Below are 27145 nucleotides of genomic sequence, written 5' to 3'. Positions count from 1 at the left end.
TAAACGGCCTCTCAGGTTCTGCTTCTGTCCTGAGAAGCAGCTTAATCAAACTAAGGAAGAGAAGTCACCTGTGTGGTTTTACAATGGGTGTGCCGTGTGTTTTGTTGGTGTTTGAAAGCATTTTATATAATAGAATAATCTTTGCCCCTACTCTCCCCCATAGGCTTAAAAGGCGCTTTTAAAAAGTTGGTAGCTCCACAGAGAGCAGCAGCTGTGGTCAACTTCAATTCACTTACAGCACAGGTGCTACTTATAACATTAACGATGGGTCTGTGTTATTCAAGTGTCCCTGTAAGCCATGACAGTGTGACAGTGAGCCAGCAAACACAATACGAGGACCCTGAGAGTGAAGAAACTAAGCCATCATTCATTTCAATATTTATCCCTGTACTTTCTACTGCAACAAAAATACGATCACATGGTTGTTTGTACTAGCAGTTTATTACAACCCATATTTATGTTTTTCGTTCAGTGGCAGCCTCTAGTGGCCATAGTAATTATAGCGGGAGCAAAAGAGATAGGTAATGTAGTATAAAGAGCAACAAAGTCCAGGGTGAATGGATGGATCAAACGTACACAGGACTTTCACCCAGGAGACTGCCATCGTGTGAATCCAGAAGCCAAAATTGAGTTATTTTAGCTACAAATGTCATGTGACATACATCTCTGTATGTGAGTAAAGTTATGTGAAAAAATATAACTGACTGTGTGACGTGATGTCATGACATACATGTCAGTAGGTATGTCAAGTTTTGCAACATGTATTTGATTTAACCCCAACTATAATCTTTTTTCTAAAGCTAACCACATAGGTTTATAGGTCCAAACATTAACCACATGTTAAAAACTGCAACCATCAATGGTTATATGACGCATGATGATGAAAAATGTCATGCCTGGAGCATTCTATATATTGCCATATATAATGAAGGCTATTTTCTGATAATACCAAGCGGTGTTTTTCATCTCATGACTTCACATACACATGGGAGCTTACATTATGAGCAGAGATCTTTATTGATCAAGAAACTGACATGATGAATTTGACAAGTGTGTTTTGTAGTCACTGCACTGCTCTTTAAACAACCAGGCTGTTCAAATATCACCTGTAAAAAGTTTCTACACAGAGAAGACATCATACTGTTACATTCAGAGAGAAAAGTGTAATGTAATTGAAATATTACTGCACACAGACAACATCAGATAAACAGGTGCAGATTATCACATAAACAGATGTAGGCCGTAGGAGGGTCTGTCTGTATGTGTGTCTGAGTGTTTGTTGTGAATCTATGCAGAAGGGAAAGTCGTGATCAGGTCGTGTCCCTCTGGTGGTCTCATTCTAGCACGAGCGTGAGTCTCACAGTACAGCTGCCCCTCCACAAAGAAATAGCCCTTCTGTTTGAGGTTGACGTCACAGTCGGAGCACACAAAGCAACCAGGGTGACGGTATTTGTCTCGTGCCTTCACCACTGTCCCGCTGTAGCATGAACAACAGAGAGGGAGATGTCAGACACAAAGAATAGTGTGTGTGTGTGTAGTAGTAGTAGTAATTAGTTTGTACAGTATGTATATTATAAACTATAACAATGCAATGGATCCAAACTAAGGTTACTGACACGAGTGACCTGAAGGCAACACACAGACTGTGCTAACTTTCAAATGGGATTATCTCATATTTTTCCATCTCATTATCTCAAGGTTTTACATACAAAACTATTACGTTAACTCTTTACTGTAACTCCCCTTTATGCTTTTATAATAACCTAATGGTGTAAAACGCTGTATAATGTAGTTTCAAGTGGGAAAGGAGCTGTATACGACATTCAGAACATTAATATAGCAGCAAACAACCATTTGCTATGTAGAGATATAGCAGAGTAATGGGGTTCTGATCAGGGAATAAAGGCACTCTGTGTTGTTGTATGAGCTTCTCTGTTCTTTGTTTTGGTAGACAGTCCAACCACACATGCGTGTTAGTCCCTGTGTGTGTATCCTACCAGCGTTATTTTTCCCCCAAGCATGTTCTGCCAAGTCCAAAATACGCTTGGGAAAACAACTGCGCACTGTATGGCTAATCACCGCCGTACCACCGATAATGGTGGCAGGACCAGGCCCCCAAGAACGCTGCTCAGCCTTGATTTTAAAGTTTCCCAGTGGCTGCAGCCAAAAAAGCTCCTTGTGCCCAAAAAGCATTTACTCTATAGACCTTCAAACTTAAAATTGTTGACAGAACACCTCAAACTGCAAACAAGGTCAGTTATGGCTCTTCCTAGTATGACGTTGTGATCCATGTAGCTTTCACATTTGTAAAACTTCCCTCAAGCCGAGATAAGCGATTTAAAAATCGGTAACATCATCACTAAAGTTTATGGCGCCAGCGGGGGAAACACTCCTGTATATATTCAGTGGACTGCACATCCTGGAAGTAAACTAGAATCTTTTTGGCATATGTGCCAGACCCCCAGGAAGTGCAGTGGGCTTTGAGACAATTTTTGTAGTGGCCAAACAGTGTAATTACAATATCAGATGATGCTATATGGTCCAAAATACTTTTTCCCATAGACTTACATGACGAAAGAGACATCTGTAAATCGGTGGATACATTTTTTGAGCATCACAACCTCTGTGAGATGATTCATTTCACTATCGAGATTCAAAGGACTGCACGATTAAATCCTTCTATCCCCATTCATCAATTGTCAGAACTCTCTAGTCAGCCTGCTCTATGGGCCGCACAGTGTGGAAGCAGTGTCGATCACCTGTGTAATTTTATATGAGGCAGCTGAACCATTTTGGCGTCATGCGCCACTGAACAACTTTCCCAGAAAAGAACGTGGCCCCGCCCCAGTGCTGTATCCAGTTGTCTTTCAACATCCATGGTATGTGCCAGGTGAGCAATTCCACTGGACTGAATAGGCGATATCTTGTCATCCGGTATCTGGTAATTATTATACATTTATGGGCAGGATAACGTGTAATGCCCCTCCCCCACTTTAACAATGTTAACTGTCAGTATTGTTGCTGTTGTCAGCACTGTTCAGGTGGTTCGCACCATTAGCTGCTGGCCACCAGCTTAGCCAACTCCATGTTGAGAGCTGTGTCTAGACAATCACTGCCAAGAGTCTGAATCATAGATATGCTCTGACTGTCATATACAGCTCCTTTTAAAAGGGAACACCACCTAAATTAAGATTTTTTTTAATGTTATTTCCATGTCCAATGAAAGTTAAATCAATATTTATGAACATTAGCTTCTCTCTCCCGTAGCCAGAAACCAGAGAAGTAAATCTGAAACTGGGATGTCATCAGGTATAAAGCCTGGAGCTGCTCCATAGACAATGAATGGGAGTCTGATTTTGTATGAAGCTGACTGTAATAAAGTGGGTGGACCTTGAACCAATGATTTTTTCCATTATGTTGTCAATAAATAAAAGGATTTCTATAACTGCTGAACAATATACTGGCATTGAAGCGCATAATGTGATGGGAGTGTTGTAACAGTGCAACAGCCCTGCAATAAATAGTATTTTATGAATGCTCAGCCTCTGTATGTTCAGACAAAAGGACTGTTAATTACTTCTATACCTGCTCTAGTTAATGTTGTTGCTGTAGTGGACTGTATTGTTCTCCTGTACTTTCCTCCACCCTTTGTTTGTATGCCTATTGATTCATGGAAGCTCTGAATGTAAATCACAGATGATTTCTTTTCCTTTCTATTCTTACTCACACAATCCCATTCCCACACTTGTCACAGACGGGCAGTTTCTGCAGGTTTCCTGTGGGCGCAGTTGGTTTGGTTGTGGGGGCTTTCACTGTCCTGGTCACAATGGGACGAGTGCCTGCCCACATGGGAGAGAGACCACTCAACAAAACAAGCCCGTACTTACACAGGAGCACATAAATAAAAACAAAACACTCAAGAGAAATGAGGCGGGGGCACTTACAACCTCCTGAATCCTAACTGACGCGTCCTTATTGGGCATGAGCATATTTCATAACTTGGATACAGGACACATTTTTACAACTCAATTCATAAAACCAACACACGGAGAAGTGTTTTTGTGATGACATGTTTTGTTGATTTAAGGCTGCACAACTCAATAAGGGGTATGGCCTGATGACATAATGTGTAGCATATTGTGTGTGTTATGAGACCGGTTAGTCATACAGGGTCAAAATACTGCATGTTATCTTCATATGTGTTCCCTGTTCCCCAGGTGTAATGTAGGATTTGCAGCAGCTTGGTTGTGTGGTTGTGGGTTCAGTCCCTGGCCACTGCTGTCCACATGTGGAGATGTATTAGGGCAACAACACTAAACCCCCAAATGTGTTCCTGATGTGTGTGTAGGATATAAAAATATGAGCTGCTTTGGACAAAGTATCTATCTTCCTAGGGTATAATATATAATGACATGTAAACCTTAAACAGAAATAAAAACTAGACTTTAGCAAAAAAACAAAAAGAAGACTAGTGCAGGATTTATACTTGCACGTCAAATTGACGCCGTATATGTGGCGTGGGCTCTGCATAGATGTACACTACACTGTAGCCTGACATGTACTTCCTCAGAAATATAACTGCATGTTGCAGAGAGGCAGACCTTCTGTCTATTTTTATAAGCTGAAACCATTTACTTTTTAATTCCACAGATAAGAAACAATAAATTGTGAAGACAATAAAGCCTCCAAAAAAATTGCATTTTAAGTCTTTTGCGTGATTTATCCTGGCTTTATATGAGCAGAGGAAATCTCTGCTAGTTGCTAGGCTAATTTATACCATACAGTTGTTTTGTCAGTGAACCTTGTGTGTTGTAATGGAGCTGAATTATGTAATATTACCTTTGTTAAATGTTGCTGTTGTCCCTGGCTTCATATGAGTAGAGGAAAAGTCCTGTAGCCGCTAGGCTAATTTATACAATGTAAAATGTCATAGGCTTGTGCTAAAAACAGTAGCATGTTGTATTTGTGGGGAAAATGTGTCCAGATAAAGACAAGTGTTTTGTCTGTGAATGCTGCGAGTTATAGTGAAGCTGATTAGTGTACTTGTATTTGAAACTGTCGCCATTAAGCCATGTTTAATGTGTGTTTTGGGTGTGTTTTAAATCAACTAAACTTGACAGCACTTCACAGAAACCTCTGCCGTCAACTAGTGTTTTAGAGGTGTAACTGCAGAGTGACACAGACACACCACCGCACAAGTATAAATGGTCACAACGGCATAGGCTCTGCATAGAGCTGACGCACAAGTATAAATCCCGCTTAACTGAAACAATATTGTGTACTTACAAAACTAACTGAAATAACATAAAAATGTACAGGAAATGTTTTTAGGTTTAGTTTTAGTCTTTGTCAATTTGGATAAAAGGAGGCATTAGTGCATAAGTTTATTGAGACTGATGTGTCTACATGTCTACACGTCCCTCTCTGGAAATTGAAAGTAAACCAAATTGAAGACAAAAATGAAAAAGAAATAGACATAATAAGTAGTGAAAAATACAAAACTATAATAAATCTGCTGTCTTCAACAGACTGTGATGAAGACATGCCTTTTGTCAAATCATTTGCTGTTCTACTTAATTACACCAGTGTTATCCAGCCCTAATCACACCAGGATGTAATGTAGCACAGTATTTTGACTAGAGTCTTCATCAGAGTGTAAAATGCATTGCAAACAGGTGTGCAATTTAAGAGCTCAGGTGAGGGTCATGTGACACAGGACACATGATGTATTGGTGTAGCCCTGCTAGACAAAAAACACATTGACAGACATGAAAAAGACATAAATGTATACTTTAAACAATTAACATATTTAGAAAGAAGAAAAAAGGCCCCGCCCACTTCAAATCAGCGAGAAGAGATCAGAGAAAAAAAGGAAATACAAAACTGTAATGTAAAATAATCAAACCCTCATGCAGAACCCCATAACTCATAGTAAAAAAGCTGATTTAGAAAATACATTTTCAGGGCCTTTTAAACATCTGTATTTGTTTCCAAAATGAGGCATGTCAATGAAAGTACAAATATTTCTCTGCACCAGTAATCATTTCAACCTGTAAGATGTCTTAGTGTTGTGGAGGTAATGGTCTGGGAGAGATGAGGTGCTCACCATCACTGTCAATAAATTCCTGCAGGGCTTTGAATGAGCCAGACTGCCGAGGCTCCTGGGGCTCCTCCTGGTCTTTCTGTAACATCTGGTACACGTCAGAATCCTCGATGCTGGTCAAAGTCCTGGGGCTGAGCAGTCACACACATGCACACACAAACACACACACACACACAGAAGTACAATACATAGTCAGGATACAAAACACAAAAGAACACTCCAGTGATGAAGGAAGTATTTACATCTGTTTCTTAAGTGAAATTATGTATTAAAAGAATACTTCACCCACAAAATGACCATTTATTTATCACTGACTCACCACGTGTTGCCTTGAAAAACCTTTTTTTTTCTTTTTGCATGCCTCGACAGTGAACAAAGAATACAAAAAAGGCAACATCCTTCATGAATTGAAGTAATTGGCGACCACGCTTAACAACAGCAAAACTGTATCAAACAGTTTACAAACTCTCCCACAACTCATGCATTGTAATCCAATCAAAGGAAAGGAAAACTCCTAATAAGAGCTCTTCTTTGTCCTGCTTATTTCTCCTAACTGACCTCAAGATAACATCAGTATGAGATTTTTACCATTTTCTAATACTTCTTAATTTCACCTCCTGAGAAAAAGCCTTCCTCTTGTCTCAGCTTGATCCTAATTTTAGATTCTAAAATGCTCCCTTTTCTCTCACTGCTGTCATCTGTATTTATCTCATAAAATATCAGCTCTTGACATAACAGTAAGGTCTTGAAAAAGACTTGGCTTTTAAATGAACCTGCACAATTTCAGAAATTTGTCTCAGTGATTGAATACAAGTCTCTGCTCTGTGTATTTTATCTGTTGTCAGAGGTGAGAATCCTCTGAGAAGCCTAGGAGCACAGCAAAAGAAATCCTGTGGATTTATTAGATTTAGGAGAAACAGATCAGTATTTAGTAATCTACAGATAAGAAGCTGATTCATGTCTGATGAGGCAGAGAAAAGACCGATGTTAGCAACAAATTTTTCCTCTTGGAAGTGTCAGTTATCCAGTCATATGTGCAGTACTTCCCAGAAACATGCATTTTTGCTTAACTCTTACTATTAAAAACAGATCTGCAAACAAGTAACGCACCTGAGTGAAAATGTGAAAAGTCTTTGTGAAAATGCATGTGTTTGGGAAGTACTGAGCATACGACTGGATAAATGAGACTTGGATTATCGCACTAGTTGCATGAGAGTCTGTAAACAGATGGTTTTATATAGTTTTGCTGTTGTTAAATGCCGTCCCCGTTTACCTCAATTCATGAAACATGTTCACCTTTTTTGGATTCTCCATTCAGCTTGGAGGCATGCAAGCAAAACAAAGGCTTCTCCATGAATGAAATGTAACACAGTGAGTAACTGATGGTCATCTTGGAGGTAGAGTATTTTTTTTAATCATTTATGTATTACTAGTCCATACCCATTGGTAGCGTTGTCACCTTCTACCTATGCCAATCCTCAATGCCTATGTGCAGTTTCACATAGATTGACCACGTCAGTGAGTAGAAAAACGTGGGACAGACAGAATGACTGACTGACAGAATAACACACTGACAGTTTCCGAGATAATGTACAGCATACCATACCATGACTTAGTCATACCAAAAATTAGGGAAACAACAACATCCAGCCACAGGGGGAGCCACAGGGATCGGTCGCATTTTAGCAATTTTTAAGCATTTTTCTGTTGTTATAGCGCCACCCAGTTGCCAATTAGAGTTAAATTTCTCCAGTCACTTTGAGGCGTCCTGTTCTACATATCTACCAAGTTTAGTAAAAATCGACATGGCGGTTAGGCCTAGATAAGAAATTAGCTCTCTAGCGCCCCCATTTTCTTTTATGGGGTCAATAATGGAGGGGTCCCCTCAGATTATGTGTGGTCATATGCCTACAAAGTTGCGTGGTGATCGATGAAACCCTTGAGATGTTATACACCTTTATGTGACGAGCCACGCCCTCTGCAATATTCATTGCCTTATAGAAGCTCAGTTTTACTAAGTTTTCCAACTTTTGCCAAGAGGGAACTTTAGATATTGGTCCCTAGATTATGTTCACTGAGTTTCATGCAGATCGGTCAAACTTCCTAGGAAGAGATCGATTTTAAGTGTTTTTCAAAAAATTCAAAATGGCGGAAAATCTATATAACTGGATGTTATGGGTTCTTGAGGCAAATTTGTTCCTCATGAGGAGAGGCATCTCTGTGCAAAGTTTCATGTCTCTACGACATACGGGGCATGAGATATGCCCATTCAAAGTTTGCAATTTCAATTGGTTGCTATAGTGCCCCCTTTTGGCCAACTGATGTAATATTGCTTCATTCGCATCCTCCCATGACCCTCTACCACTGTGCCAAATTTCACATGGATTGACCAAGTCAGTGAGGAGAAAAACGTGGAACAGACACAGACAGAGTTTTCGTCATTATATAGTAAGATAAGCTAAATGCACTTAAAGTATAAAAAGTGAAAGCAATCATTCTGCAGTAAAATGTTCCCTGTCAGTGTTTTATTATCATATATGATGTTTTTGGATTAATATTACTATGGTATTATTATGTATGTTGCATTTTACTGCTGTAGATGTTTAAGGTTGTGCTAATTTGAACTCCTTTATATGCTGTTGGGTTGTTATATCTACAGTAATGCATCATGTTCTGTAAGATCATCATATGTTTGCAGTATCACTGTCCTTTGAGAACCATATATCTCTAAAAAGTCGACTTTTCATGATATCAGAAAAATAAAACCATTGAGCTTTTTGAGCTTTGTGTTGATACATTTCCCAGCTGGTCCAAGATGGGTTTTAGAGAGTTTATGTAGCCTAAGAAGGAGGAGATTTTTTTAAACACTCAGACTGTATGTGTTCCTTTAATAAAGGACCCTTTCCTTCAGAATCATTACAATTCAAAATCAACAAGGTTGGAGAGTCATTCCTATGTTTCTGGGGTTCTTTGTTCCCCAGCTCTCAAAAACACACAATGGAAACATGACAAAGGGTCCTATGTCAGGGTCCCATGTTCCCCAGTTCCATAGCACATAATGGGAACTTGCAAAATGTTTCTCAGTTCTGGATTCGCTTAATATGATATATGTCAGGCTAGGGAATGAAAATCATGAATCTGCGGGTGATGACATTGTACTTTTACAGGTCTCTGTCTTAATATAGATGCTATTTCTGTTAGAACAGTTCAAATTATTTGCAGCACAAGAAAAATAAAAAGAACTATTATGAATTAACAAATAAAATAACAACTAACCAAAAGGACCAAAAAAGAGGCTAACTAAGAGGTCTAGGGCCAGGTTTAATCCCATCTCTGAACAGGTTATGGTAAGGAAAAAAAAAAAAACTGCTTTGGGGATTTGAACCCTTCACACACACTCTTACTTGTCGATTTTACTCTGACATTTAATCTGTTTATGGCTCTTCATATAATATAATGTATCTTGTGTATTGAAACAACACATTCTCACTCTGACCTCATCACATATTGACGTTTTGGTCATAGACTTTCAACGTCCATTTACGATGGGCAAGGTACCCTGGTTGCGTTGGTTGTTGACAAGTTCTGCCCATCGGTGCAACACTGAGAATTTAGGTTTTTTCCCTTCAACAACAAACAAACATGGTTGGTTTTAGGCAACAAAAGCACATGGTTGAGTTTTGGAAAAAGAGCAGGATTTGGCTTTAGAATCTTACGGGATGCGAACATCGCTCTCTCGGTTGAAAATTGGTGTTTGTTGGATCCATAACCCGCCCCTCGCGCCCCACCCCATTTGGACTTTTGCCACCTACTGGGACTTTCATCCTTGTCCCATCGCATTTCCCCCCGACACCACCGGGCACCATTAAACTATAAAGGCAACCGGCCGTGTATCGTGCCAACATTAAAGGATGGTTTTTTTTACGTTGGTTTCTGACGCCAAAATTCGACGATTCTGGAGACTGGGCTCAGTGAGATGCAGAACAAAAGCAAAGATATTTTAAGGACATAAAGTGACGATAAGTGACATTGAATACTACAGAAAGGGCTGATGTTTGTTAAAGGAATATTGAACTGGGGAACTTAGGACCCTGGGAACATACAGTAGATGCACTCCCAAATTTGGAGATGGTTTACATTAGACAGGAAGGGTAAATTGTAATCTGAAAAATGACTCGCCCAAAGTTGTCTGAAAAACAGTACAATATTGTCCTCTGAGAGTGGAAGTATAAAGTTGCAGTAGATGGAAATATTCAAGTAACTGAGTAAATGTACTTGGCTGCCACTATCTGTGGCACATCACTGCTTTGGTTTGTAGGCTGCCAGTATGACTGTGACAAATTAACATTTCCCCCAGACCTCCCTAAGTCAGTTTCATTAGGAAAGATTCATGCTTGTGGCAGAAATGATGCATTACAATCTTTATTGGATCGCTCTGAGATTTTTTTTTTTTTTAAACTTGTGGTTACTGAGTGAAGCAGATCAGGTGAGAACAACCAGCTGGAGATTATTCTCGGAGTTAGATCATGAGTCAACCTTAAAAGGAGAAAAGGAGTCAGATACTGAATGTGGGATGAGGAAGAAAATTCATGAGCTGGGCCACATACAGGGCATTGATTGATGAGAGATTTGCACGGGTTTTACAGCATGCTGATTCCACAACATGCCCTTTTTCATCCATATTGTAATATTTCCTCTCCATAATCATATTCTGTTTCACAATAATTCCAGTCTTCTGGTTACAGTGGTTATGAATACATTACAATAACATCTACATTCCTATTTTACCATGTAAAGTAGCTCAGAAGTGATGCAGGGTGAGTGTGTGTATCAGCTGACATGACCGAGGTTTGACGTGATATATGTCTTATTCAGAGTCAGTGGTTCGGCCATGGACAGATTCATTCCTGCGGGCTGTGGTAATATATTCTCAGAGTGACACATCATATATCAGGTGGCCTAATGAAATCCACATGAGGGGAGGGCTGAAGGCTGAAGGCTAACACACCCTCCCACATCTGTGGCTGTGTTAAGCTACTCAGCTGATACCTTCACACACACTGGGTGATTGAGAAGGTGAGTCATGTAAAGAGCAGGTGGAATAGCCTACAGTCGATGTTACAACAGCAAGGCAGGACAATAAAAGAAAAGGAGAATAACATGGAGGGATCACAATGTATTGCTGCATCAATGATCATTACACCAGAAAATATAATACGGATGGATGAAAATGGACACTTTGCTATTCTTAGGTCATTACTGCTCGTGGGGAAAAAAAAGTTTGGCCTGAGGGCAGTGCCAGGGAAAAGTTTTCTATGGTGAAATAATGCATCAGTTTGTCCAGTGATAACATATTCTGAGCTCAGCCTATTTCCAGAGCTGTTGGCTGAAGAAGCTGGTGAATGAAATCAAGTTTATAATATTTCATCACAGATACGGCTCTCCAAGGTCATGAATCAATCATTTAATTAGTATGGCAGAAAAGCAATGAGCAATTCTGCAAGGAGTCAGTTAATTATAAATATCTTTTATAAGGAAAACAAAAGGACATTTGTTTTTTACCGCTTATTAAATGTGAGGATTTGCTGCTTGTCTCTGTTTCCTATCACTGTGACTTTAAGTCAGATAAAATAAATGATGTAAAGGTCTTGTACTTTTGAAAATTGTGAGTGCTTTTTTTAATTCTATTTTTTATTTTTATCTTTAGCTATTTTATTTATTTTATTATTTATTTTATTTTTTCTTATATATTTTATTATATTATATTTTATTTATTAATTTTTTTACTGCCTACTCCACCCTGTAACAACTGCAACCCTATTTGATCTTTTTTTACTCTTTACCCTTTTTAAACTCAATTTTAAATCATTTTAATTATCTTTTACTATCATTTAGTAATTAATTTAACCTTTTATGTTTTATATTTTATTGCTCTGTAAAGCACTTTCAGTTAAACAACAAAAAGTGTGTTTCAGCTCCAAGGCCCAGTTGAACCCAAAAATCCAAAATACATATTTTTCCTCTTACATTTAATGTAATATATCAGTCTAGATTGTTTTGGTGTGAGTTGCTGAGTGTTGGAGATATCCGCCATAGAAATGTCTGCCTTCTCTCCACTATAATGGAACTAGATGGCACTCGGCTTGTGGTGCTCAAAGCGCCCAAAAGAAATACATTTGAAAAACTCAACAGTAATGTCTCTTCCCAGAAATGGTGATGCAGTTAGTCAAGATAATCCACAGACCTTGCTGTGAGCAGTTTCATGTCAGAACTATTTTCTTTCCACCAAACAAACACCCGCCAAATGTCATTTTGGGCCGAAGCACGCCGCATGACTTGCAAATACAATTGTGACCACTACACCAAAATCCATGCTAAGCCTTGTGCCGCTCCTGGGAGCCTGGGATTATTGATATCAAGCGTTATGTAGTTGTGAAGATATGTCACCTTTAACCAGAGACCAACTGTTGAAAAGGCTACATGACAAACCAACATAACCATCTGTTGAGTCATATTGTTATTGCTAGGATGACTTTTGGATAATCAGTGTACTTATGTTTCGCATGCTGCTAGCTGCTGTTTGGCACTGGGCTTTTAAAGAACCTGGGTGCCATGTTTAAGTGTAGATAGAGTGAAAATAATCACCTCACAGGCTTGGGTAAAACCAGACCTCGGATCTGGCCTTCCATGGCGTCCTGGATGTTGCCTGTGGAGTAGAGGCCTATGGGAGTGTTGTAGGCCGTACTGACCACCTGATGGGTGTCATCGATGTTCGCTGCCGCAATGAACGGCTGAGCTTTCCGGTTGTGAGCTGTGCCAATTGGTTTATATTCCTGTAGGGAGGAGAAGACAGTGTTATAATTGAGACAATCATGAGATAGTGATGTGAAGCAAAATGGCTCATCTCTAATAAACGCGAATCAATTTCTCAAACACACTCGCAAACCTGCTGTTCTGCTTCCAGGTTCAGTTTGTATGGGTGACTTTTACCATCCTCCACGACACGTGGTGACCACAGTCTTGATTCATTTCTAGAAATAAGAATCAGATCCTGGTTAGAAGTTCACCACAACATGTCAACTGTTGAGTGACTCTCCTTTGAGTCAATGAGCATGTAAATTGTCTATAACCCCAGCCTACAAGGTTAGGGTTATAGACAGTTATAGCGGTTTAAACAGTTATAGAGGTTTAAACTTCTGCTCACATGTTCCTGCCTTTCCATAGGATACATATTATTCAAAGTCATAAGCTACACCTAATTCTAATGATTTTGAATGTGCTGTTGGATAAAGTTTCCCACTAATCCAGCCAAAAAAGAATTCTAAAATTCTAAAACTAAAATCAGGTGGCGGAAACACAGACAGAAGTTTTTGATAACAGCAATTTGACAGATGTCAGCACAGTACACATCATGTAGGCTATCACTTCCTGTTTGTACAAAACAGGTAAGTATAGTAATTTCTTGCTCATTAACTGTAGAACATATTAATATGAAGATCAGTTTGTAGTTCAGACTGTCAGGCAGTGGTTCACAACCTGGTGGTCAGCACATATGAAGGGATCAAAAGATAAATCAGAGGGTTGTAAGATGATTAAAGGGTACACAGAATTCTCTGATTTTCCTTTCCTCTTATTTCTGGTGAATTACTGGACAATTGGGCCTCTTCAAAAAGTATATATAAGAGTTTTTCTTTATCTGCTGTGAGGGTCCAAGGACAGAGATAATATTGGGCTTTATAAACAAAATTGAACTGAACTGAATTGAATTAAACACTAAGACAAAAAACATCTCTCTCTGGTAACTACTGGAATTAAACGGGTGACTAGGCATCACTTTGTTTTAAGGGGTTAAAAGCCAAAAAGGTTGAGAACCACTACTGCACAGTACCAGTAAGCTACTGTATGTACGAACTCTGAGCAAAAGTATACATTTAACACTTCTGTTTTTGTTCCCAGTTTCCATAAGTTAAAGCAAAAGGCTTAGTTTTCTTAAATTTTCCTCACACATTTGTTTAAATGTCTGTCAGTGAGCACTTTGCAAACATAAGCCATAATCCATTCACCTGTCAGGTGTGGATTATCAAGATGCTAGTTGAATGGCATCTTGGCAATACATCCAACGGGTTTACTGAACCAGCTCATGACCTCCAGCTTCTTAACCAAGAAGCAGGATCATCTGTGAAGCAGCCTCTGAGATGATTCCTGACAGTTTGTGCAGAAATTCTGTGGTCGTGCAAACCAACTGTTGCATCAGCTGTTGAGGTGGCTTGTCTCAGACCATGTTGCAGTCAAAGGAGCCAGATGTGGAGATCCTGGGTTTGAGAGGTTACATGTGGTCTGCATTTGTGAGTAAGGTTGGATGTACTGCCAAAATCACAGAAATGACATTGGAGTTGGCTTATGGTAGTGAAATGTACATTCAGTTCATGGGCAACAGCTCTGGTGGACATTTCTGCAGTCAGCATGCGAAATAAATAAATATGCTGCTTTATCAGTAACCTGATACGACACACCTGTAAAGTGGATGGATTATTATGCTCACTAACACGGAATTTGTGAACAAAATTTGAGAGGACCAAGCCTTTTGTGTGCATACAGAAGTCTTAAATCTTCTTTTTCAACTCACGAGAAATGGGGTAACAAAAAGTGTTGTGTTTATATTTTTGTTCGGTATCATAAGGACACATTTGTTGACACTTGCATATGGACTGACTCCACATAGTGAAAGCAACATTTAGGACACAGTATGTAATCCAATACACCACCACACCTTAATATAGAATTGAATCCACAGCTGTCTGACACAGAAATGGAACAATATAAACTTCATAAACACAGTAATTATTGCAAAGCTAATGTATTACGTTTCATTATACTGTGCAGGTGTTGGCTTTACTGTGTCCACCACCTGTTGGTGTGCATGCTTTTGGTTTCTGAATATAACCTTTCAACAGTGAGACTGAGCTGGCTGGTCGACTCTTTTATCTTGTTCTGGGCTTCACAGTGCAGCATGTCTGCGGCCGGGACTCCCTCGATGGCCACAATGACATCACCGGCGCACAAGTTGGCTATGGCTGCCTTACTGCCGGGAGTGATCTGGAAGTGAGAGGAAGAAAAAGTAAACAACAGAAATAAAGACAATTTATTTTGATTCCTTTGTGAATTCATGCAGAGCAGGAACTGATGATTTTACCCAAAGAGAAAGAAGAGAAAGAGAGAGAGATCCACCCAGTAATTCAGAAATATTTTTCATGTAAATTTCTAACCACAAACAATCACCAATCCATCTATTTTCATCTGCTTATCAGAGGCTGGGTCGCAGGGGCAGCAGGATTAATAAAGTACACCAGACGTCCGTCTATCCAGCAACACTTCCCTCCCCTGCTCCTGGGGGATCTTGAGGTGTTCCAAGGCCAGACGAGATAGATAATCTCTCCAGCCTAACCTCTAACAGGAGGCACTTAGGTGGCATCCTGATGAGATGCCCAAACCACCTTAAGTGACCCATTTAAACACAAGGGAACAGCAGCTCCTCTCTGAGCTCCCTGCGGATGTCTGAGCTTCCCACTCTATCTCTAAAGCTGAGCCCAGCCCCCCTACAGAGGAAACACATTTTGGCTGCTTGTATCTGCGATCTCATTCTTTCAGTCATTACCCAAAACACATGACCATAGGTGAGGGGATGGACCAGTAAATGGAAAGCTTTGCCTTCCAGCTTTGCTCCCTCTTCACCACGACAGCCTGGCGCTGCAGCAAACCGCCAATGCATGTAACGCTCCATCTTACCCTCACTTGTGAACAAGACCCCGAGATACTTTAATTCCTTTGCTGGGGGAAGTGACTCTCTCCCAACCCAGAGGGGGCAATCCACAGTTTTCTGGCAGGGAACCATGGCCTCAGACTTGGAGGTAGTGACTGTCATCCTCACCAATTTACACTTGGGTGTAAGCTGCCCCAGTGCATGCTGTAGGTCACGGTGTGATGAAGCCAGCAGAACCACATCATCTGCAAAAAGCAGACATGCTTGAGGCCGCGAAACTGGACCCCTCTCCTCATGGCTGCACTGAGTCCTGTCCATGAATATCACAAACAGAATCAGTGACAAGGCACAAGCCTGGCAGAGGCCAACACCCACTGAAAACATCACCATTGCTGAGATGTAACTGACATCTCCAACTGATGGGGGTTGTGAGAGATTTGGGGCCTTAAAAGATTAATGCAGCAGAAAAGGTTGAAAGCCCTGATTTAGCACAATAGTAGAGGTCAATCAATCAATCAATCAATCAATCAATCAATCAATTTTATTTATAAAGCCCAATATCACAAATCACAATTTGCCTCACAGGGCTTTACAGCATATGACATCCCTCTGTCCTTATGACCCTCACAGCAGATAAGTAAAAACTCCCCAAAAAAACCCTTTAACGGGGAAAAAAAACGGTAGAAACCTCAGGAAGAGCAACTGAGGAGGGATCCCTCTTCCAGGACGGACAGACGTGCAATAGATGTCGTACAGAACAGATCAGCATAATAAATTAACAGTAATCCGTATGACACAATGAGACAGAAAGAGAGAGAGAGAGAGAGAGAGAGAGAGAGAGAGAGAGAGAGAGAGAGAGAGAGAGAGAGAGATGCAGGACAGACGGTAATGACAGTAGCTTACAACAACATTAATGAAAGTAATAATATTATAGTTATAGTTCCGGCTATTGTGGTACAATATGTTGAAAGTATGTATTAATATCTGGCAGTATACATGTGTGACAATAATCATATGTGTATAATAACAGTAGAAGTATGACTAATGACTAATGATGGCAGCAGCAGCAGCAGCAGGAGGCATCTGGCAGGACCATGGCAGGACCACGGCAGCAGCACAACCACACACGTCACGCTGTCCAGGCACCGCTGCGATATGAGTTAATCTGAGAGACAGTGGAGCACAAAGGCTCCGGAGAAGAAGCCGAGTTAGTGACATCCAGAATGGCTGAGTTAGCAAGATGCAGTAATAGAAGAGAGAGAGAGAGAGAGAGAGAGAGAGAGAGAGAGAGAGAGAGAAGAGAAGGTGCCCGGTGTATTATAGGGGGGTCCTCCGGCAGACTAGGCCTAAGTCAGCCTAACTAGGGGCTGGTACAGGGCAAGCCTGAGCCAGCCCTAACTATAAGCTTTATCAAAGAGGAAAGTCTTAAGTCTAGTCTTAAATGTGGAGACGGTGTCTGCCTCCCGGACTGTAACAGGAAGATGATTCCACAGGAGAGGAGCCTGATAGCTGAAGGCTCTGGCTCCTGATCTACTTTTGGAGACGTTAGGGACCACGAGTAACCCTGCGTTCTCAGAACGCAGTGTTCTGGTGGGATAATATGACACTATGAGCTCTCTAAGATATGACGGAGCTTGACCATTTAGAGCTTTATAAGTTAGGAGTAGGATTTTAAATTCAATTCTGGAATTGAATTTTACAGGGAGCCAGTGCAGAGAAGCTAAAACAGGAGAAATATGATCTTGTTTCTTAGTTCCTGTTAGTACACGTGCTGCTGCATTCTGAATTAGCTGGAGAGTTTTTAAGGACTTACTAGAGCTACCTGATAATAGAGAGTTACAGTAATCCAGCCTTGAGGTAACAAAAGCATGGACCAATTTTTCTGCATCTTTTCAGGTCAGGATAGGCCTAATTTTCGCAATATTATGCAGATGAAAAAATGCAGTCCGTGAGGTTTGTTTTAAATGAGAATTAAAAGACAAATCTTGATCAAATATTACTCCGAGGTTTCTTACGGTAGTGCTAGAGGCCAGAGCAATGCCATCTAGAGAAACTATGTCATCAGATAAAGAGTCTCTGAGTTGTTTGGGGCCAAGAACAATAACTTCAGTTTTGTCTGAATTTAACATCAGGAAATTGGTGCTCATCCAAGTTTTATGTCTTTAAGGCAATTATGGAGTTTAGTTAATTGATTACTTTCTTCTGGCTTCATCGATAAATACAACTGAGTATCATCCGCATAACAATGGAAATTTATAGAGTGATTTCTAATGATGTTACTGAAAGGAAACATATATAGAGTAAATAGGATTGGTCCGAGCACAGAACCTTGCGGAACAAAACAAACTTTGGTACGTAAGGATGATTCATTATGAACGTCAACAAACTGAAAACGATCAGATAAATAAGATTTAAACCAGCTCAGTGCAGAACCTTTTAGGCCAATTAAGTGTTCCAGTCTCTGTAGCAGAATTTGATGGTCAATAGTGTCAAATACCGCACTAAGATCTAATAAAACAAGTACAGAGATGAGTCCTTTGTCTGAAGCAATCAGAAGGTCATTTGTAATTTTAACTAGTGCTGTCTCAGTGCTATGATGCACTCTAAATCCTGACTGAAATTCCTCAAATAAATTATTATCATGGAGAAAATCACACAGCTGGTCTGCGACTACTTTCTCAAGGATCTTTGACATAAAGGAAAGATTAGATATTGGTCTATAGTTGGCTAACACCTCTGGATCCAGGGTGGGCTTTTTTAGGAGAGGTTTAATTACAGCTACCTTAAAAGACTGTGGTACATAGCCTGTTAATAAGGATATATTGATCATATCTAATATATGAGTGTTAACTAAAGGTAAGACCTCCTTAAGTAGCCTAGTTGGGATGGGGTCTAAGAGACACGTTGATCTAAATCACAATCTAAATATATATTAGGTCTTACAGCTGTGTTTGAGGTTAGATAGGTAGGCCTACTATCTGAGGACAGGAGGTCATGAATTTTGCCTCTAATAGTTAGAATTTTGTCATTGTCATTAAAATCATTACTGCTAAGGGCTAGAGGTGAATGCTTACATGTATTAGTTAGTCCCTTACCGGGCTTTACATAATCTTATAATAATACATTCAAGGGTGGAGCCAGGTTGTAAACATGCAGGGCTCAACCTAAACCTAGGGGGTTCAGGGGTCATGCTCCACTTGGGTGATTTTTTTCTCCATTAACAGCAGCTATATGTGCTATTTTCTCAAGCCATGTGAGATAAAAGAATGCCTAAAAATCTGTATATCATTTGGGAAAAACATAACAGTTACAAAGGAAAAAATCATCTTGAAGAGCATACATCCTGTTTTGTATCTAAGTGTTCTCCAACAACCTTTATCATTCTAAAACAATGACAAATGTTGAGGATGGCAATTTTTCATTCAATTCCGATTTTCACAATTGTCTGATGTCACTATCTTTAAGTCACATAACACAGGTGACTAAACAGCATAACTGAGCTTGAAACCTATTTTTATATGTGCCAGCCTGCTCTCACTCCCAACTCGCCTGATACCAGACGAATCAAACACCTTTCATGGCAGTACAGTACGCCCCAGGCTGCTGCAGGCAACTACTGCAAAATAAAGAGTGAGTAAGTCTGTGTATAGAGGACGGGAAGGTTGGTGAATGGTCAAACAAACTCTGGACTTTCACCAGGGAGCCCACTATTTGTTGCCTTTTTTCTAAACCTAACCACATGCTTTCGTTGCCTAAACTTAAGGATATAAACCTAAAATTAAATTTTACAACTGTTGTAAGTTTATTTTGAAAAAGACTGCACACATGTACATTTGTATTGTACTGTACACTTCCTGTGAATATGGAAGTGTATTTTGAAAAGACATAATGCATGTAACAAGTGTAAACTGATGCAGGAGGATACTTAGCACGTCCTATTTAGACATAGGTTCACTAACAAAGCGGCAGTATTTGATGAGTTGGGATGAGAGCGTGTTGGAGTAGAGCTGACAGATTCAGTGTTTAGCTGACAAACCTGCTACATTTAAATCCATGCCATAATAATCTAGGCTGCTCTAAATGTAAATAATTTGTAGTTTCTGAGAACCTAAATGATTCAGGTCTTTTAAGAAAATATCTTAAGAAGTGTCAGGTAGTTCATCACTTTTTTTAATATGAAAAACATCCAGAAATGCTGTCGACTTCTCTGAGCCCGAGCCCATCTGAGATGCACTGACACAAAGTGGAAAAGTAGAGTACATATTTCAAATTGTTTTTGAAAATTAAGGACATTGTGTCCTTCTAACCCGGTCTCAATCCAAAGTTGTCGAATACCAGCACTTGTGCATTGACTTCCGCATCAGACACCAGCGAAGAAAGGCATTCTTTCGTCGGCATGGTAATTTGTATTTTGAAAAGACACAATACATGTAACAGACTGAAGTTGACACGGTGTCCCAGAACGTCAGAAACATATATACCTGGGCTACCTTGCATATGTGACTAGGTTAGCGTGAGAATGTGTTGGTCTTCTGAACTAAAGAAGAAAAGGACCATCTTGATTGCTACCACCACAAATTTCAAAGCCAGCATCTGTAATAGTATAGGTATGTGTTGGTGCCCATGGCATCATGGGTAACTTGCACATCTGTGAAGGCACCATGAATGCTGACAGATACATACAGGTTTTGAAGCAACATATGCTGCCATCAAGACAACATCTTTTTCAGGGACGTCCCTGCTTATTCCAGCAAGACAATGCCAAACAACATTCTGCATGTAATACAGCAGCGTAACTTTGCAGTAAAAGAGTGCGGATACTAAACTGGCCTGCCTGCAGACCAGACCTGTCTTCCACTGAAAATGTTGGTGCGTTATAAGGCACAAAATATGACAACAGAGACTCTGGACTGCTGAGCAGTTGAAGTCGTATATCAAGCAAGAATGGGAAAGAATTTAACTTTCAGAACTGCAACAATTAGTGTCCTCATTTCCCAAACACTTTCACTTTCTGTCTCTCCATAAATCCCATTTCAACAGTCAAGTATGTACAGGTGGGGCAGCCTTGTGAGAAGTGTTGGTCTGTTCTCCATCACTGGCACTTCATCTTTTATACACAGCTCGACTGCAAGGCTCCTTGTTCATGTTCGCCTGCTGATATCGCAGCTTTATATGATTTACTTCTCCTTCCTCTGAGTCTCGCCTGGCCTAAACAGCAAAATACAAAACACAGACTCCACTAAGAAGCCCAACTACTCTCAAACTCAAACTTATAAACAGAAAGATTTGGGCCATTCATGACCTAAATCTACAGGTTTTTCACCTAACGCACTCTAAAAACACCACACTGCTCTCTGAGATGCAGATTGCCCTGGTTGGTATGCATGCGTGTAAACTACCCGTCCCTTGTCATGGAGATAAAGTAAACATGCGCTGCTTCCCACTAAGTGACAGCATCCAGATGGAACATGTATTCTGCCGGCCAGGAAGTGATCAAGATTAATAAGAACTCCTGGAGAGTCCACAGGGTCACAGAAAATACCTCCGGAGGCAGCTTCAAACCCGACCGAACATTCCCACTTACACTACACAGGTCGTGACCTATGCTGAACCATATTGCATTACGGGACATAGGAAACTTAGCTACACTGGGATGTTGCGTTGAAGCTTAAATTAGGTCATCTGCCTATAAATAACCGTGGATGAAAGTGCTGAGGGGATGTCTCATGCTGCCAAAAAGGGAGCAGTAATTTACAGTCAGGCATTTTTGGGAGTGCTGCTGTCTGAGTGTATGTTTTACTGCTCTGATGTCTGTTACCTGAATCTCTGTGCAACTATGCTTTTTATCGGATTCTTTTGTTTCCAGGCAGCTCGGTTGTCAAACATTTGTCTTTGTTTAAATTAAAACCATATTTCCCTTCTTCCTTTCCGTCTGTTTTCTTTCTTGCTTCTTTCCGACTTTCCTTTTCTCTTCCTTTTGTCTTTGCTGCCTCCTGAAACCTTTATTTTTTCCTTATTTCCTTTTTTCCTGACATCTTCTTGTCTACTGTCTTTACTTCCGTCTTTTCTTTTCTCAACTGATCTACAAACATAAAAATCCCCAAAACTAAATTCTTCTATTCTTCCCTGTTATTACTGTTATTTTGGATACTTAAGGAAAGTTGATAAATATGTGTCTGAGTAGTTTTGGAAGTAAAACAAAAGTATGAATGAAATGCAGTGTAAAAGTAAATAAGGAATCAAGAAAGGACGAGATAATCCAATTACAGTGATAAACTTAAGTACAGCCTCGGGGAGAGCATTCTGGGTCGCAGTGTTTGCAGATGTGATTCTAAATCTTTGTCACTTAAAGGAGTATTCCAGTCGTATTTAAAGCTGCATTCATCAATAATTTTTCTATCAACAATGGATCGCATTACTATGTGTAAAGTAAAAGGGGTCGCTCATAGTGACAAACCCACAGAGAATTAACAGCTGACTCTGCGGCCTGACAATTTTAGCCACTAGCTGGTGAACACTGCGGAGCATTCAGCAGCTAAAGAGACAGTTACTTCCCTCAGGAGTTGGTGGAGACAAAGCAGAGCTAAAAGAAGATTGGACTTACATTTACTGAGTGCCCAGAGGCACAACTCAAAATGAATGCTAAAATCTCTCTCTCTGCTGGATGTGTTTGGAGGCAACAATTTGCTGATTACAGCTTGTTGCGCTGCCCCCAAGTGGCCAAAAATGATTTAATATTGGTATGAAGTTAGAATTCGAAAAAATGACAGGTTACAAAAGGAATAGCTAAAACTGATGCAGCAGAGGCTTAGATATCCTGACGTGGTCCCACTTATGAGTCAGTGGCTCAGGTTAAACCCTAAAGTGCTGGGACTTTCTGATGTACAATATTGCCAAATTGCTGACATTTTGCTAATAATTACCTTTGCACTATTTATTGGCAATTAATTCTTTCCCTAACCCTTCTAGCCCTAATCCTAGCCACTATAAAACAGTAGTTACCAGAGGCCGCACAGTGCAACTCTTTGTGTAGGCTACCACTTTAAAACAGTAAAGAAGAACTGATTTTCAGATGATAAAGTACTTTTAAGTTAATAAATAAATGACATGGTCTCAGATCAGTGCACAGACTTGCGTTCTCACCAGGCCCCGATTCCAGCATTTTAGGCAGTACCAGAGTCTATCTGAACATCTCTACTGTTGATGCTCTAAATTTTTATCGCTGGCTTAAGGCCTTGGTACACCAAGTCTGTATTTCTTGTATGTGTTTTTTAAATGCATCATCAGTTAAATCATCACGCAAAGAAACCTTGCACACAGAGTCTAATGCGTTTTATTGTTCTATTTGTTGGAAAAAGTTGCAATATGAGGCAAAATGGATCGACATATTTGTGTCCTTGCTTTTCTCCACTGGAGGTACCTCTCAGAATGTCGGCCCTCTCAGCCTGCATCTTGTGTTCGGCTCTGCAGCTACCTGAGTTATGAAATGATACTGTACGGCTAATAAATTTCACTCTGCTGTAAGTATCATCGAACACATTCTCACTCCGACCTTGTCACATATTGATGTTCGGTCATTGACTGTCCATGTCCAGATTCGACGTGAAAGGTACTCTGGGTGCGTTGGCTGTTTACATACTGTCTCAGACTTACATACATAAGTACTGTCTCCTTCAAAATAAAGCACTGCGTCAGCGCTTACTGATGATTTTTTTCCTTCAACAACTAACGTACGTGGTTGGGTTTAGGCAACAAAAGCACGTGATTAGGGTTTAAAAAAAACAAACCTTTAGGGATGTAAATACTGCTCTTCCAGATGAAAGTCCACCACCACTTCCGCCCACCCTACTAGCACTTTCGTCGCCTTAACTTTCGTTCTTGTCCCACTGCGTTTCCCCCTGATGCTGTTGAGCGGCTGAGTAACAGTGAAGGGACGGCTTTTTCATCAGTGTCTGACACCGCAAGTCACTACTCAAACGCTGGATTTTGACGTCTTCGGGGTGAAACCAGGTTGCATCATCATGGCTGTTTTGCATTTCTGTATAGGCCAATGTTACCTTGTCTCTGTCATGGAAGATTTCAAGGAAGACACTACTTCCATATATTTCCACTTCTTTATCTTGCTGCTCCCTGTCCACTTCTGCCCTGAACCCCTCTCTGGCTGGGTGTCTGACAGGTTGCACCATATTTACTTCATTGCTTCTTGGTCAGCAAACTCCCTCAAGGCTTTTGACGGACGCAAAAAAACACAAAAACCTGTTTCAAAAACTTAAATGACGGACAAAAGTTTCGAGTCATGTGTAAACGTGATTGATACAACATGAGGTCTTATTTATGTTTTAAATGTTTGCCAATTTTGGAAGAAAATATGGACTTGGTGTATAAAGGCCTTTACTGTTAATACATTTCCAGTCTCCACACTCAAGATAGAATAACCCTGATGACATCACCAGGGTTATTTTGTCAGACGTGACAGCAGACAGTATACAACTGTTTCCATAGGCTCAGTTCTCTCTATGACATGAGGATCAAGTAAATGGATCTTGATGTGTAAATTCAGTGGACTGCCCCTTTAAGGCTGCTGTCTGCTGAAGAATAAGATGACTATCACTTGTGTTTACTTTCCTCGACCAGCTGGGAACACCGGCGAGTCGTAAAGAGGAGGATGTTCCTGACCAAACATGGCAGTGAAGGGAGAAACTGGATTCACTTGTGTTTAAATGAAATCTGAGGGTTCATACACAGCGAACGTGCCGCTGAGATGTTTCAATCAGGTTTAACTTTACTGTATATCTTTCTCTGATGTACTTCCCCCAATTCAAGCACATTTTAACACGTCTCTTCTTGTGTTACTGCTCATGTATCATTTACCCCCTGTCTTCCTCGTCCATCCCAGTCTTCTCTCATCACAGTGTCTCCTAACACAACAGGTGGTGGGTTATTGGACAGACCCAGTGGTTTGGAGAGCTAACTATGCTTTTAGTCAGTAGTTCCTGAGGTCTTTCCCTAAATATAGATGCACATAACCCCAACAGAGCCGGATTACTGGGTCTCCTCACATCTGATCCTGTGTAACAGCGGGGATACAGCAGTCAAATCTGACTGCTGATGAAGACACCACTGTCCATAGTCAGACAGTTTGTCTTTCTTTTATTGTTTGAAGAGTCTGCTGCTGTTTTTGTGAGGTTGTATTTTTATTGTGGTAGTGATGGTATATTGCTTTATATGTTTACTTTGCTGTATGTTGTGCATTTCTTTGTATACTGACTTTTTCGCGTTTCTCCTTTTCCGCTAATCATTTATTTATTCCCCTGATCAGTCTGTCCTCTCATCTTTGTCGCTTAGTTTTTTTGTTTTTTTGTGTGTCTTTGTCACGTGTTGAGAGTTACAAGATTGACAGGCCTACCACTCTCACATGACTCCATTACATATGCCACTACAACCAGGAGAAGGTTAGCTTAGCTTAGCATAAAGATCGACAAAACGAAACAAAATCTGCTTCTCGCCAGCACGTTATGTCTTTACGAAAATTTGCTGTTTATACGGAGGGTTTTGGAGACTCCAGGATCGAGATATAAAGTGCGATTCATACCCTGTGTTTTTTTCCCCCGAGTGTGTCACGTTCAACGTCACAAACACACAGCAAAACAAGGTTAGTAAACAGTGAAAATGTCATGATGGTTACTTCTACTTTTATATATGTTTCTTGTTCAGTCTAGCTTTAAAACTCAAAAAACAAATTTGAAATGACGTTCGAGCGCTGCTTGGATGGAGATTAACCAAATTTGTAGTTGAGATGGCAAAGAGTTGCAGAAGGTACCAACGGTGGTGCTGTAAAAAAAGGACCAAAATGAACATGTCCACCCAGGTGCTCTATGTCCAAGATGCTGATCTGAGCTGGAGCCAATAACTACCCATGACGATTGCAACCTCCTACTAAAGACAAAAGCCAAATATTTGATGGTTTCTGTCCAGTGGAAAAGGGTCTCGGTGAGCTTTATGGGAACTGGTTGTGGTTTCGGTTTTAGATTTTGTTACCTATAGACAGAACCAGGCTAGTTGTTTCCCTTTGTTTCCAGTCTTTGTGCTAAGCTAGGCTAACTGCCTGCTAGCCCAAGCTACGCATTTACCATACAAACATCAGAGTGGATCTTCTCATCTATCTCTTACCAAGACGAGGCATATAAACATGATGAAGTGCTCCTTTAAATGGAATAAATTCTTATCATGAACCATCTGGTGTTTTTTTCATGTGGTTCAGTTGTACTTGGTATAAACAGGAAATACCATATTTTGTCCAGGAAATTATCACTTTCATCACTCCAATTTGCCAATCTGTATCAGCGGCCACTGCCTTCTGTCTTATAATAAATCCTGTGGTTCATCCAAAGTGTCAGTAATGTGCTCACTGTGAGTAAATGAATCAGTTGTTCAGTTTTACACTTGTAATCTGTCTTCATCTCACAGCTCTGCTTGAGCTGTCAGTGTACGATGACGACAAGCTGTGTGATGCTGCGTGTTGACCCTCAGCTGACCGTTCACTAACTGTTATAATAGATGTTTCATATTGATGCATTTACAGTCACACTGTGCTCTCTAATCACTGACAAAATCATGACTTGACTGTCAGCATGAAAGTATGGAGGATTTAAATATATAACATGGATTTTTGTTTCATAATTTTCACAATTCACAATGAAACCACCCACTCTGTGTGACCTCACCGTGCCTCTAAACTCTTCAGTCTGACATCCACTCAGTGAGACATAGTGAGTGTGTGTGTGCATGTCAGAGCACAATGTAAGTTGCTATTTGTATCTAAGCCCCATGCATTTACTGTGGCACAGGTGCAAGCCTCATGCCAGTCAAGACACACTCTTTCTAGAATGAATCATCCTGGAAACACAAAGCTGATGCTAACACACACTCCTCTGGACTGCACCACCAGAGGATTAAACCACACTCACATTGTCACAATTTAAATGAACAGTTAAGACATTAAATCTGAGAAAAGTCTTTCTTTTAATCAAGTCATTCAGAGGAAAGTATTCTGAATCCTTCTTGTGTTGTTATAACAGAGTCATCCTCTCACTCACTCACCCTGGAGATGGTCAGAGGCTGGTTGAAGTCCTTCCCTCCCGTCAGGCGAAACCCCCAGGGGGCCGGACCGTCTAACACAACAGTGACTGGCATGACCCTTTAATGTCTCCCCGCTGTTAGATAACAGCAGCACAGAGAGCACACTGCACGCTGCGGGGCACAAAGTTAAAGAGCAAAGGAGT

At 40.4% G+C, this 27145-nt stretch overlaps 1 protein-coding gene across 1 annotated transcript; it reads right to left on the bottom strand.

The window, feature by feature from the left end:
* Positions 1 to 993: 993 nt before the first annotated feature.
* LOC125886066 (PDZ and LIM domain protein 3-like) lies at positions 994 to 27145 on the bottom strand. Its single transcript, XM_049572007.1, has 7 exons — positions 26964 to 27145; positions 15048 to 15199; positions 13050 to 13134; positions 12749 to 12936; positions 6107 to 6234; positions 3728 to 3839; positions 994 to 1477 (listed from the first exon to the last, which is right to left on the bottom strand). The coding sequence occupies exons 1-7, from the start codon at positions 27054 to 27056 to the stop codon at positions 1288 to 1290; spliced, it is 948 nt and encodes a 315-aa protein (XP_049427964.1). The 5' UTR covers positions 27057 to 27145; the 3' UTR covers positions 994 to 1287.

This window comes from Epinephelus fuscoguttatus, linkage group LG3 (genome assembly GCF_011397635.1).
Source record: "Epinephelus fuscoguttatus linkage group LG3, E.fuscoguttatus.final_Chr_v1".
Taxonomy (NCBI): Eukaryota; Metazoa; Chordata; class Actinopteri; order Perciformes; family Serranidae; genus Epinephelus; species Epinephelus fuscoguttatus.
This window is presented reverse-complemented; position numbering and strand designations above follow the sequence as displayed.